The sequence below is a fragment of the Cavia porcellus genome, unplaced genomic scaffold, assembly GCF_034190915.1.
Source record: "Cavia porcellus strain 051 isolate PalLab524CR breed Dunkin Hartley unplaced genomic scaffold, mCavPor4.1 scaffold_20, whole genome shotgun sequence".
Taxonomy (NCBI): Eukaryota; Metazoa; Chordata; class Mammalia; order Rodentia; family Caviidae; genus Cavia; species Cavia porcellus.
This window is the reverse complement of record NW_026947503.1, coordinates 68688284-68700859: the sequence shown is the minus strand read 5'-3', so window position 1 is coordinate 68700859 and position 12576 is coordinate 68688284. Positions and strand designations below refer to the sequence as shown.

At 39.0% G+C, this 12576-nt stretch overlaps 1 protein-coding gene across 3 annotated transcripts in view; it reads right to left on the bottom strand.

Moving 5' to 3' along the window:
- Ak9 (adenylate kinase 9) overlaps window positions 1-11524 on the bottom strand; it is a 147470-nt gene extending 135946 nt beyond the window's left edge. For 2 of the 3 annotated variants that reach the window (XM_063232018.1, XM_063232020.1), the window contains exons 1-4: window positions 10822-11524; window positions 8702-8729; window positions 6603-6730; window positions 2584-2647 (exon numbers count right to left, since the gene is read on the bottom strand). In XM_063232018.1, the coding sequence (XP_063088088.1) occupies window positions 2584-2647; window positions 6603-6730; window positions 8702-8717 (208 nt within the window). In that variant the 5' untranslated portion in view covers window positions 8718-8729; window positions 10822-11524. The remainder of the gene's footprint in view (window positions 1-2583; window positions 2648-6602; window positions 6731-8701; window positions 8730-10821) is intronic. The other variant, XM_063232019.1, reaches the window with a different exon arrangement.
- Between the last annotated feature and the right edge of the window lie 1052 nt (window positions 11525-12576).

Genomic DNA, 12576 nt, shown 5'->3' with positions numbered 1-12576 from the left:
GATTTGGTGGTCTGTGTCGAGAAGTCTACCATGATTTTGATGGGTTTTCCTTTATAGGTGATCTGTTTCTTTTCTCTGATGGCTCTTAATATTCTGTTCTTATACTGAATTTCTGGGATCTTGATTATTATATGCCTGAGTGTAACTCTGTTTTGGTTGTAGGTGGCTGGAATTCTGTATGCCTCATACATCTGAATATCATTTCCTTTTCCTACGCTTGGGAAGTTTTCCTTAATTATTTCTGTGAATAGCCTTTGTAGTTCCTTTGTTTGTACCCCTGCTTATTGATTCACATTCTTTATTCTTAAGTTATAGATCCTCTTGCCATCTTCTAGCCTTTGTATTGTTACTGCTCACTTCCTTGTTATTTTTAAGAAATTTTTCCGTTCATGATCACACACTGCAAACCTGTCTTCCAGTTTGGATAATCTATCCTTAGTTTCTTTCAAGCAGTTTTGCCAGCTTTCAATGGAGTTTTTTATTTCCTGGTAATCTCTTTGAACCTGCTTCATGTATTCTATGCTTTCTTTATATTCTTCATTGAACATTTCTCTCCTTTTTTTGTGTTGCTCCATTCTTCTGTCTGTGCCTTCTTGAGAGGCGCTTAACATTTCTTTTATTAATTTACTTATATCTTGCTTTACTTGATTAAATATTACACTTTTGAGCTTGTCTATGAGGTCCTGAAGATATCTCTTTATGTCCACTGATGCTGTGTCTGGTATTGCATGTTTGCTGTCCTCAATATCTTTTGTATTTACCTCTTCTGGATCAATGTTCTCAGGGTTGGGGGTTGGGGACTTTTTCTTGTTGCTTCCTCTTGTCATATTTTTGGTTTCTTCCAAACAGGTGTGTAGAGGAGGTCCCAGTCCCTTTCCTTGTCAGTTATGGTCCTTCTGAAGCACACTGGCTAGGTATTTCTGCCTACCCCAGTGTGTTATTGAGGTGCAAACAGGGGCGGCATATGCTGGCTCCTCCCCTCTGGGTTGTGGGAAGCCCTGTAATTGGCTGCCACCTTTTATCTGCAGGCCACACCACCTTAATTCCCTCGAGGAGTTAAGTTTGGTAATTAAGCAGCACCTTGCATAACTTGTATAGCCTGGCCCATTACTCAGGGATTATGCTTATGAACCTGCATGTGGGAAATCTGAATTGACCTATAACCTTCGAGCTTGCCACTATTGCTAAATTATCTGCTGATGTCTCAGAACCCAAATCCCTCCTCCCCAATACCCTATATATGAAACTCATTCCTTGAATAAAGGAGGCTTGATTGGAATTCCTCATCTTGTCTCCGCTCTTTGTGTCTCTTGTTTCCTCTTCATCCCCACTCCCCCTCTAGGGTCTCCATGGACTTAACCTGCAGGCTGGGTCACTGGGTCAGTCAACCTGCAGGGGCCTTCACTGTGTTCGTGTGTGCCATGTGTAGAGAATGGTTTGGAACAACTTACTGGGTCTCGGCCAGGGGCGTAACCCAGGCCAAGAATTCCCCACCAATCTCATCTGGGAAGGGAACAACTGACTGAAGTCACTGCTATTCCTTGTTCTTGCCAGTCCTGCCTGATTCCAAAATTCGTCCCATTGGTCACCCTTTCCTGTGAAAGGGTTTTATTCCTGGCACTCACCACAGGCCAATACAGATCCCTTGCTGGCTCTGATTTCCATTGAGCTTGCCAACCTCCAATTAAATGCGACTGCACTTCAGTGTGACTGTGGTTCCAGTGAGTTGAAACTGTAGGAATTCGGGTGGACGAGAGCATGAAATCTTAGCTGCCTCAATAATAGTCCTGGAACTGCATGTTTGACTGGTTCTTTTTGCTTTAGTTTCTTCCTGGGTCGAGAGGATCCATCTCTCTCTGTCTGGGCCTTCCCACGGTGTTTTATTTTGGCATCTGAGTTGTCTGTCTCAGTGAGCCTCTGTATTCTGCTGCTTATCTATCCACCATCTTTACTGGTGGATACTGGAACCCCCTAGACTGTAGTCTTTTTATAAAAATATCTTTAGGGATGTAGCTGGAGGTGGGGGCTCAAGGGAGAGTGCTTGAGGCCCTGGGTTCAACCCATAGCATGTGTTAACCCAGTTAAAGCTGGCAAACAGTAGCTGGACAGAGCCAGCCTGGCCACCCCTGACTCGCAAGGTTTTGGGTGCATTGCAGTGGGTCAGTCCATAGGGAGGTGCCAACTCCAACTTGTTGCCACCGGCAGCTCAGGGACCAACCCCCCCCCAAAAGTTTAGAGTTCCTTCCTTCTCATCTTTCACAAGAAGATACACTCAAAATACACATAACACAAATAGCTCTAAATTATGGAACTAGAGAATTGAAGTCTTCAAGAATGGAGTCAAGGATACTTCGTAAGCCCTTCTAAATTTTGTTAACAGAGTTAGAACTTAGAAGAGCAAAACATGATTGGGTTGATGCCTTTATAAAGCTAATATCCACTGATCTGGCAGATGGACAGACACCTGATAAGGAAAATATCACAAAATGTTAATTATGAAATATAGATGGTAGGTGGATGGGTGTTTGTGCATATTTGAAAGCTTTCACAATAAAATAGAGGAAGTAGAGAGATAAAATATACCTTCAACACAAATACATTTCCATGCATGTGCTAATTTGCTGGCTAATGTTGTCTTCCCAACACCCTGAAAAGAAAAAATGTTATTTAAAACCCAACAGAAGTCATTTGCTAGCAGAAAGATATACCAAGTTTTGATAATTCTATTGATGACTACTATTATATTAAATTTTACCATTAAAAGTTAAGAGAAAGCTGGTTATAGTGGCACACATCTATAGTCCCAGCACTCAGGAGGCTGAGGCAGGAAGACTGCCAAGAGGCCAGCCTAGGCTACATAGTGAGTTCAATGCCAGTCTGAATTATAGAGCAAGACACGATCTCAAAAAACAAAACAACATGAAAAAAGAATAGTACATCTGATATATTTATAGCTTCATTTGTCTCTAAAATTTTTTCATATCCCTTATCTCCTGATGTAACTTAAATCAAAATTTTTAAATTAAGAAAATAAACTTTAATTCAGAAAGCTATCCTATTGAAATACTGCATTCTTTTGATTATCAAATTTTGTAATTTTGATTATATCATTGTGATATGATTATATTCAGATCCAGTATTCTATTTCCTTCTTATGGAAAAATGATTTTTTTGGTACCAGGGATGAAAAAAATGAAATTTTAACAGACTTCCATTTAGTTATTTTCAAGAGCAAAGACTTCTTCCCAACTAACATCCTTTTGAAAGTATCAGGAAGATACTTTAAAAATATAAGATGATCTTCTTTGTTTTATTTTTAAACAGAATAAACCAAACAAAATGAAACAGAATAAATCCAATCAAAACAAAACAATGAAAATGATACAGGATTTCAAAACAAGATAATAGGAAATCAACAATGACTACCTTTTTGTTATCTTCAAAATAGCTGTCCATACCACCAGACATAATAAAATCAAACCAAACAAAGCAGAATAAAACTAAACAAAAGGAAACAATGAAAATAATATAGGACTTCAAAACAAGATAATAGGAAATTAACAATGACTACTATAATGCCTCTTATTATCTTAAAAATAACTGTACAGACCATCAGACATAGGCATGTAAAATTAACCAAACAATATAAGAACTAAGTTGCTTCTTTACTTCAGTTGGTATCTTTACAGAAATTTCAGGTGTGCAACTTAATTTATACTGTGTCTATGTCTCCTGAACTTGTTCTGTGTGGGCTGGAGGTCTGAGATTGTATTTTGCTCCTTCATCTTGACGTTTTCCTGTGTTCCTCCAAATCAGCCCACTGCTGCATCCCAGGTGCTTCCTGTACTGTCTGGCAGTCCCTCAGTGTAGTGGATTGGACTAGATACCTACCTGGTTTCCAGGTTTCCTAGAGAGGTGGAGAGGCATAGGGCAGTGGTTCATCAATGCTTCCTTTGGTAGTGGCTGAGCCCCAAGGCGCAGTGTATTTTCCAGGTTGGCACTGGGCTCACTGGACCTCTCCAGGCTGTTGGCATATGGCCTCAGAGAATGGCTTCTTCCTATTGACACCATTTGTTCACAGTATGGTTCAGTTCTGATACTTCTATGCTCATTTTATGTCTAGTTGATCTGTCCCTCTGTGACAATAGGGCATTGAGGTCTCTCAGTACAACTGTGTTATTGCTCATTTGATTTTTCATGTCTACCAACACTGTCTGATATAGTTGGGGTGCTCCTGTATTAAGTGTATGTATGTTTATGATTGTTACAGCATTTGTGTTGTCTCCAGCTTTCTCATTGACTCCAATCAATCTTGTGCTACTCTTTACTTTTTCTTCCTTTTCATGATCACTGGTTGCAATTCTGTCTTCAAGATCTGAAATTCTATCCTTTCCTTTATTCAATCTGTTGCACATACTTTCAATGGAGGTTTTAATCTGGATCTTTGTCTGGATCTGTTTCACACCATTTCTCTCCTATGTTTGGCATTTTTTGTTTCCATCTTTTTCTAAGTTCATCTGTTCTTTTATTTATGTCTTCTCTAATATCTTTGATTGTAGCATCATTTCTTTTTGTACCTGAGAGATCATTTTCTCTATAATCTTTCCCACTTGTTTTTTTCCTTGTTGTTATCATTTCAGAAAGTTCCAGTGTTTGACTTCCAACTTTATCCATCTCACTGAGTATCCTAGGTGGGCTGGGGCTAGGGTTGCATCCTGCTTCTGTATCTCATCATTTTCTATTTTCTCTTTTTTCTTTTGTCTTCTGTGTTGATGCCTGCCAACCTCCCAAGATATACAGCTCTACCACTAGCACTGAGGCTTCTCTCTAGGAGGAAAGGAGATGTCTCTTCCTCAGGGATGTCCTCTAGATATAGCTGGTTCTTTACAGCTAATGGGGAGTAAAGGTCTGGAGGTCTGGTTGACGGCCCTGGCAGAGGAGAGGGTCTGAGCAGACCCGGACCCGGAATGTCCTTGGCAGATTGAGTGAGTCGCCCTGCCAGACACTGACCTACTCTGGTCCCGCCCCCAGAAAACCCCCTCCTCCTTCCAGGGATGCCATTTCGGCTCTGCCCCCATCAGGGTCTCAGCCCTGCCTATATAAGAGGGCAGGAGACATATTAAAAGGGGGATCGGTACCATCAGTCTGGTCTCCAGTGTGATTTATTCCCGCTGTGACTCTGCACCACTTCCTACAGACTCACGTCCACGCAGCGACATACAGCTATCTCAATAACCTTCTTCTTGTGCTTACAGTTCCATGATAATGTTCATGTTACATCCCAGAGATGTGCTAGGTAGGGAGCTGTTCTTGGTCTCTGGATGTGGGCACTAGAACTGGTCTTTTGTCGAGAGAGTTCTCCAGAACCCAACTGTTACCTCCTCACTGCTACTTCAGATGCTTCCATGTTACTGGCCTTGCCAATTAATTCACCCTCCAAAGGTGTGTGCATCTGTGCACCAGACTATTGTCCTGAGTCTTGGAGTTCCTGTTGATTTTACACTCTTCCAGCCAGCCCCGCCATTGGAGAGGTGGGATAATGGAGGAGGTCAAGAGCACAGACTCACTGTCTTCCAGCCAACCCTGCCATCCAGGATGTAATGGAGGGACACAGAGTGTGAACCCACTGTCTTCTAGCCAGCCTGCCCTCCGGAATATAATGTAAAGGGTCACTTGCAAGAAATGTCATTTGCATCTGTTTCTGTCAGTGTTGACTTAAAAGTGTGTTGTTTTTAAAAGCATAACAAAGGTTACTAGAAATACCTGTCTCAGGGTTCCTATAAAATTAAGCTGTAAATGGACTTCAGCTCTTCATCTCTGCAGCTCTGGAAAGGCTCTGGCTAACCAGCTCAGTCCTCAATGGCTGACAACCAACCAGTTCAGAGGCTGAAAATTTCCAACACCTCTTGTCTAAAGATCCTCACAAGAATTACTTGGAGAGATGAACAACCTTACAGTTGCACTTGGGGTTTCTTCATTTTTGTTGGAAGACTGTACTTAGGTCCACTCCCGCAGTGAAGAGAAAGGCTAAAGCACACCACCTCTCAGTGTCTTTTGTACTAATGGGAGAACCTCCCATCGGGTTCCAGCAGCAGCATCTCAGATCTTCACAGATCCAGGGAGTCTCACAACAGTTTCAAAGTAAGCCTTACATGCAAGTAAGTCTGAGACAATTTTAGACTGCATAATACTAACAATCATATGGTTCAGTGCTTTGATAAGTTAACTTCAACATAAAACAAATCTAAATTCCTTTTTAATTACCACATGTAAAAATAAAGTTGAGTTTCTTTTGTTTTGGCTTTTTAAGATAGGGTTTTGCCATGCAGCCCAGGCTGGTCTTGAACTCACTATGTAGCTCAGGTTAGCCTTGGGTTCACAGTAGTCATCCTGCTTCAGCCTCCCAAGTGTTGGGATTACAGGCATGCATCACCACACCTAGCTGAAAGTTATGAATTTAATACCAACATTATATCCAGATTTTAAATGATACAATGAAAATCTGATAGTCAGAAGGTTAACCACACTACGTAGTTTCTATTCTTATTATTTTAAAATTTTTAAAAGTTATAATAAATAGAAAGTTTAAAAAGATAACTTACTGGTTTCCCAAGTACAACAAAGTGAAGAGGTCGGGACAACAAAAAACATTGTTCAGTTTCATCTTCATTAAATATATCCACAAAGGGATGTTCTTCTGTTTTCTCTTGAGAAGTCATAATACAAAACACTACAGGAAGAAAAAGTAAAACTGTTGCAGTGTCTAATTTGGTTGAAAAGGTAAGAGAGGGAGCACTGAAATAGTGAATTTACTTATCCCCAAATAGTGAATTTACTTACCCCCAAAGCTGTACTATACCACAAAAATCCACAGATTTTCTTGGTAATTCCAAGTAAGTTAAATTCATCCATTAATGTGATCACAGACTCAATTTCAAGTGCAAAATAAACTCTAACCATAGGCTATGTAAAAGCTCAAATAAAATACTTCTAAGAGACTAAATTAAGGAAAAAATATACACATGTATGTGAAACACATACATATATCAAGATGTATTATATTAAATAACAAATTAAATGTGTTATATACACATATGTCAGTGTAAATTTTACCAGAAATGGAAAAAGTAACACTGACTAAATTTATTATACTCACATTTTCATATTTTAGGCAGTCTTGGTGATGTAGAAAATATTTCCAAAACTAATGTGATTTCTATACTTTTTCACTTTGCATTACTTATAACTGTCTTATAAGTAAACTGTCTTATAAGTAAACTTATAAGTAAACTGTCTTATATCTTCATTTTAAAATTATTTTTAAAAATCTTTTGCAATTTAGAGCTATCAAGTAGATTTCTAGGCAGAGTCACAAATTAAAACCTATATGAACTAGGCTTATTCTGTTTTTTTTAGAGTGAGTCAGAAACAAATCAGGTTAATAACTTTTTGATTTGTTTGTTTTCTATAAAAATATGCCTTGTTTTCAAGTTTTTATAGATTATATACCTGTACCCATAAAATGTGATATATAAATAGTAAAAATAACAGAATATTTTTCTTGATCACAATAGTTACAATAATTTTAGAAGCATTTTAAAGTTCTTAATTCTTGAAAATTAAAAAGAAATAAAGTACAGTGTATGTTTAAATATTATTACATCAAAGAAAAATTTAAAGTAGAAATTTTAAAATATTAACAAAATGATATTAAACTATTAAATAATATATATATTTAGTATTATACAGTGAAAACACTTTTTTAAATTAATTATTTATTTTAGACCAGCAATACTAAAAAAAATCAAAATTGCACAAAACCTTAGTGATACAAATAAATTTAGTAATAAACATGTATTGACTATAATATTCTGTTAAAAGATAATAAAGAAGATTCAAATACGTAAATGAAGAAGCACAATATATTTCTGGATGGCAAGACTTAGCTTTGTAAAGCTATCAATTATTTCCAAAAACAATGAAATTATTATTGTGATCTGACTCTGAAGGGAGAGTGTGCACGCCTTCATGAAAGGTGACACATGGTATCTCAGATCTACCACATACACACAAAGCTAAAACATAATAAAGGAGATACTTCAAATTGATGGATAAAGGATAGGTTGTTTACTATTACTGGCCATTCATGAAGAACTCTCCATTACTATATTTTTTGTCAAGAACATTATTATATAAAGTCAGACAATATGAAACCTTTGGAACTGATTTTTCTGCAAGTTCTCTAGAGATTGATCCAAGTAAAATATATATCATTGTCTTAGTTACTTTTCTCTCATTGTTGAGACAAAATACCTAATTGCCCAAAAATGACAGAAGCAAACATTTATTTAGCTCACAGTTTTTGAAGGTTTCAGTCCATACTTCGCTGGCTCCAAGGCAGAGTGGCTTGGCTAAGGGGCAGCCATTCATTGTGGCCACAAACAACAAGAGTGAAAAGGTCAAAAAAGGAGAGCAGGATTTCTTTCCTCCTGTATATTGTTTGCCAGCTACCCACCCATGGGTGGGTGCAGCACTCAAACTGCAATTGCAGTGCTGGACAACAAACCAATCACAAACACTAGATTCTGCCGCTTCCATGTCTGCATGAGGCTTGAGGGGGGAGGCATCCATAACACCATTTATTCATTTTTATTATATCACATTCCATGGTATGGAAGTATCAGTTTATTTAACCACTCACCTGTTGAAACTCTCATGTGCTATAATCCCTGGAGAAGACAGAACACCATGAATTGACAAACTGATTACACAGGACCCTTCACCTTGTAAGGGGCAAGTAAACTATATTTTTACTGTGAGTTTCTCTTCTCTAACCACAGTGTCACTAATTTGTATGTTTCACTTACCATCATGAAATCTCATAATTGCCTTTGATCAAAGGACCCCAATACAGTAATGCAGACACAGTAAGAACTATGTGAACATGAGGTCCATTGATTCTACCACATTCTACTTTACCTAGAAGATGCTGATCTGACAATGTCAAATGGATTTTTCTAAGGTAACTAGTTTGGGATTGTGTGGGATTACAGCAGTGTATTTCAAGATGAGTTATACAGTTTAAGCCAAATGTTGAAAGCAGGTGTGACCTCTCTTACCATCCTCACTCTGGGACTGATATGAGCAATCTGTGTCTCCCTTTCACATAACTTTATGCTTTGAAGGAGTGGTTTTGTTGGTAGAAGTTCTATCAGAGCACTTAGTAAAGGCTTCACTAACTGTAAAATTACAATGCCAATTGGTCATGTTTGGCTCCACATACCTGAAAGAAGTTACTGTACTTGTAGGTGGAGATAGCTTTGCTGGGGTATGTATGTCTTGTATTCAGGGAACAATCTGAGCTACATTTTGAAGCATTCATGCCCAGTGAACAGTAATTGCAGCAATCACAACTTGTCGAGGACACAATAACGAGAGGTTTATACTCCTCAAGAATGAAAGCTAGTTAACTGACTGTGAAAACAAGTTGAATCAAGTGTGATCAAGGGTAAGGAAAATCTAGATTGGGTGGTAGAAAAGGAAGATGATATTAACTACTGACCAATGATTAATTGTAGTAGTGGATTCTGTAGCTTATCCCACTAATTTGCTTTCTGTATGTCTCTACTTTTAGAAATTGGGACATTACCTTAAAGAGTCAGTAATGAGATAGTTTGAATTTAAAGTGGGGGTGGGGAAGAGTTCAAAGGGTAGAATGTAGTAGGTACTTCTAGTGCCCTGCCCAAATGCACTACAGGTATTCATTACAGCCAGTCAGACTTTAAAGGTGTCTCTGTCTACTCATTGTGTGACTCTTCTTTTACTGGCTTGTTGCAGCTGCAAGACTCTGAGCTTAGCACAAACTGGAAGGTGCAATGTACTCAAAAAAATTCAATTGAAGTGCTTAATTACAGCATAATACCTGGAAAACAAACATTTGAAAACTAGAATTCTACAGATATTTTATAAGTTGCTCCTAAAATTATCATGCAAATATTTAACTCACATTCATAACTGTTTCCCATTATAAAGTGGAATACTGCTAAGTATCTTTACCAGTTAAAAGATAAAAATGTAAAATGTCACAACTGTGTGGCCATCATTGTAGATTTTAATAAAATATCGAACTATGAAAGAAAATTAACATTTAAGTATATATGTTTTAGAAATTTTATATTTACCAATTTTGAACTTAAAACATAACCTTTAATGGCACACTTTTTTTTTTTTTTTTGGTACAGGGGATCAAACACACGACTTCGTGCTCACCAGGCATGTGCTTATGTCACTGAACTAAATCCCTGGCCCCTCAATGGCACGTTTTTTTAATGGCACATTTTCTTATGTGTATACTAAAAAAAAATTTTTAAGTTTACTTACATGTTCAACCCGGGAACCCCTCAATTGATAGATTTTGAGGTTTGGATTGGTCTCATCTCTTGGGAAACCCAGAAATTCCTCCTAGGTTAGGTGAGCTGCTACACTCTTAAATATTACTTCTTACACTCTTGAACACGGGTAGAAGTATTTAAGTATATGTATGTAAGTATTTAAATTCTGCTACTCTGGTATACAAGTATCAAACTATTCCACCCCGATTCCTTGCATACTCTTGTGCAAGTACATAAGTACAAGTATTTTATTTTTTTTTTTATATTCTTGTATAAGTACGTATTTCCGGAACAAATACATTCGCCCTTCTTGAAAGAACTGGTCTTACAAGGTAGATTTATTCGGGCGTCCCCTTAAGGAGCGAAACTCCTGTAAACCGCAACCGAAAGCCTCTGGACCCTGGACGGCTGCCCGGGAAAAGTCACCTACCTGACCACCACGACCCCCGCCTGAGGTTGCCTCAGACCAAAAGCCCAAGCGGTTGCCAGGGCAACGAGCGGCTGCGCTGAACGTAGGGGCGGGGCCTACGGGTTGGCGTTGGTGTGTAACATTGTATTCATCTTTATGGTGCCTTCCTTTTCACAGGCTTAGGAAGGTATGGTCGGAGAGAGCGCGTCTTTGTTCACGTCCACCCCAACAAACCGAAGAAGCCTGTGTAAGCCAGAACGAATCCACAAATGTTCAGTTTTAGGCATGAAATGTAGCAAACCGCAAGATTTCCACATTTACCCGATCTAAAAAAATCTTTTTGTGGACCTTAGAGCCACTGAACGACATGGATTTTGTTGACTGTCATAAAGGATAAATACACAACAAAAGAGGGGGGGAAATACCGACACTTGGTCTCGAACAAAAGGAAGCGGGAAAAAAAATGCATCAACTTGGGAATGGATCATGCCTTCAATTTAGAGAAACTGCTTCAAAAGAAGCAATCCAAACTGAACCCTCCTGTTTTTCTAAAGGAACGAGAACTGCAACAGAATCGATGACTTCTGCTACTTTGCCTGGTTCCCTCACCAAAGATGGCGCTCTTTGCTTCCTGTGTCAACAGTGCGCAGGTGCACGGAACTTCTGCACACCTTCTCGCTGGTAGTCCTCCAGCTCCGCCCCCTTGCCCTGCAGCGGGGCTTGGCGGGGGCGCCGGGGGAGGCGAAGTCTTATGTCTCTAGGATTTTAGTTCTGGCAGTCTTCTCGCAGTTCCTTTTCTCGGCTGCCGCCTGCTTCTACGTGTCGAAGACCGCTGCCCTGTGGCCCCCTTGGTCCAGACTTGGTTTTATAGGGACTTATAGCTGCGAGCCCAGGGTTGAGAGGGCGCCACCATGGGTCGAGGTAACGCAGTTTTTCGCGCGGGGTTCCCTTAGTCTCTGTGTCCAGGCCGCAGCACCTGTGCATAGATGCCTGCGACCCACCTTAAGGGTTCTTTGTAGCTTCCACAAAGGCTGTTCAAGTTCTAAGGTTTGTTGATTAGAGGAAGATATGAAAAAAAGTTGACCTATGACTTGCAACTTTTTTTTTTCTAGTCCATGATATACCGTCCTCAGTACTGATGTTAATTACGATTTTTTTTTTTTGGTTCTCTTATTCAAATTAAAGAAAAATTTATTTTGTCTGCCAGTTTATTCTTGATAATACCACTTTTCTCTTTTCAACACAGCAGTTAACTAAAACTTTTTAACTTATTACTTTAAATGGCCACGTAAGTAATGAATGGGTAGATTGGCTATTATGATTAGGATACTAGTTCCCTCGTTTAGCAAAGAGCTCTGTAGATCTTCATACTTTCTCAACTTTTTTTTTTTTTTTTTGTCTTTTTCATTTTTACCGGTACCAGGGATCGAACTCAGGACCGCCTGCTTGCAAGGCAGGTGCTTATGCCGCTGAGCTAAATCCCCAGCCCCCATACTTTGGTGGGAAAGCAAAGTTGATATGGGTAGCTTCTCTATATTGGGATACCACAGTGCTGTTACTTCATGCAGTACTGCATATACTGAACACTGATGCAATGCTCTGCTGTGCTGTGTAAAATGTCTTACAAAGCACATTTAGTGAAACTTGGGTTATCTACATTAAAGGAATACAAAACTGTTAGTTCTGAAAGCAGGTGTTTAGGCTCATATTTTCAGGTTCATCTGCTAGCCACTGACCAAATCAAAGGAGACCATATATTTGGGTAAAAAGGAAAAA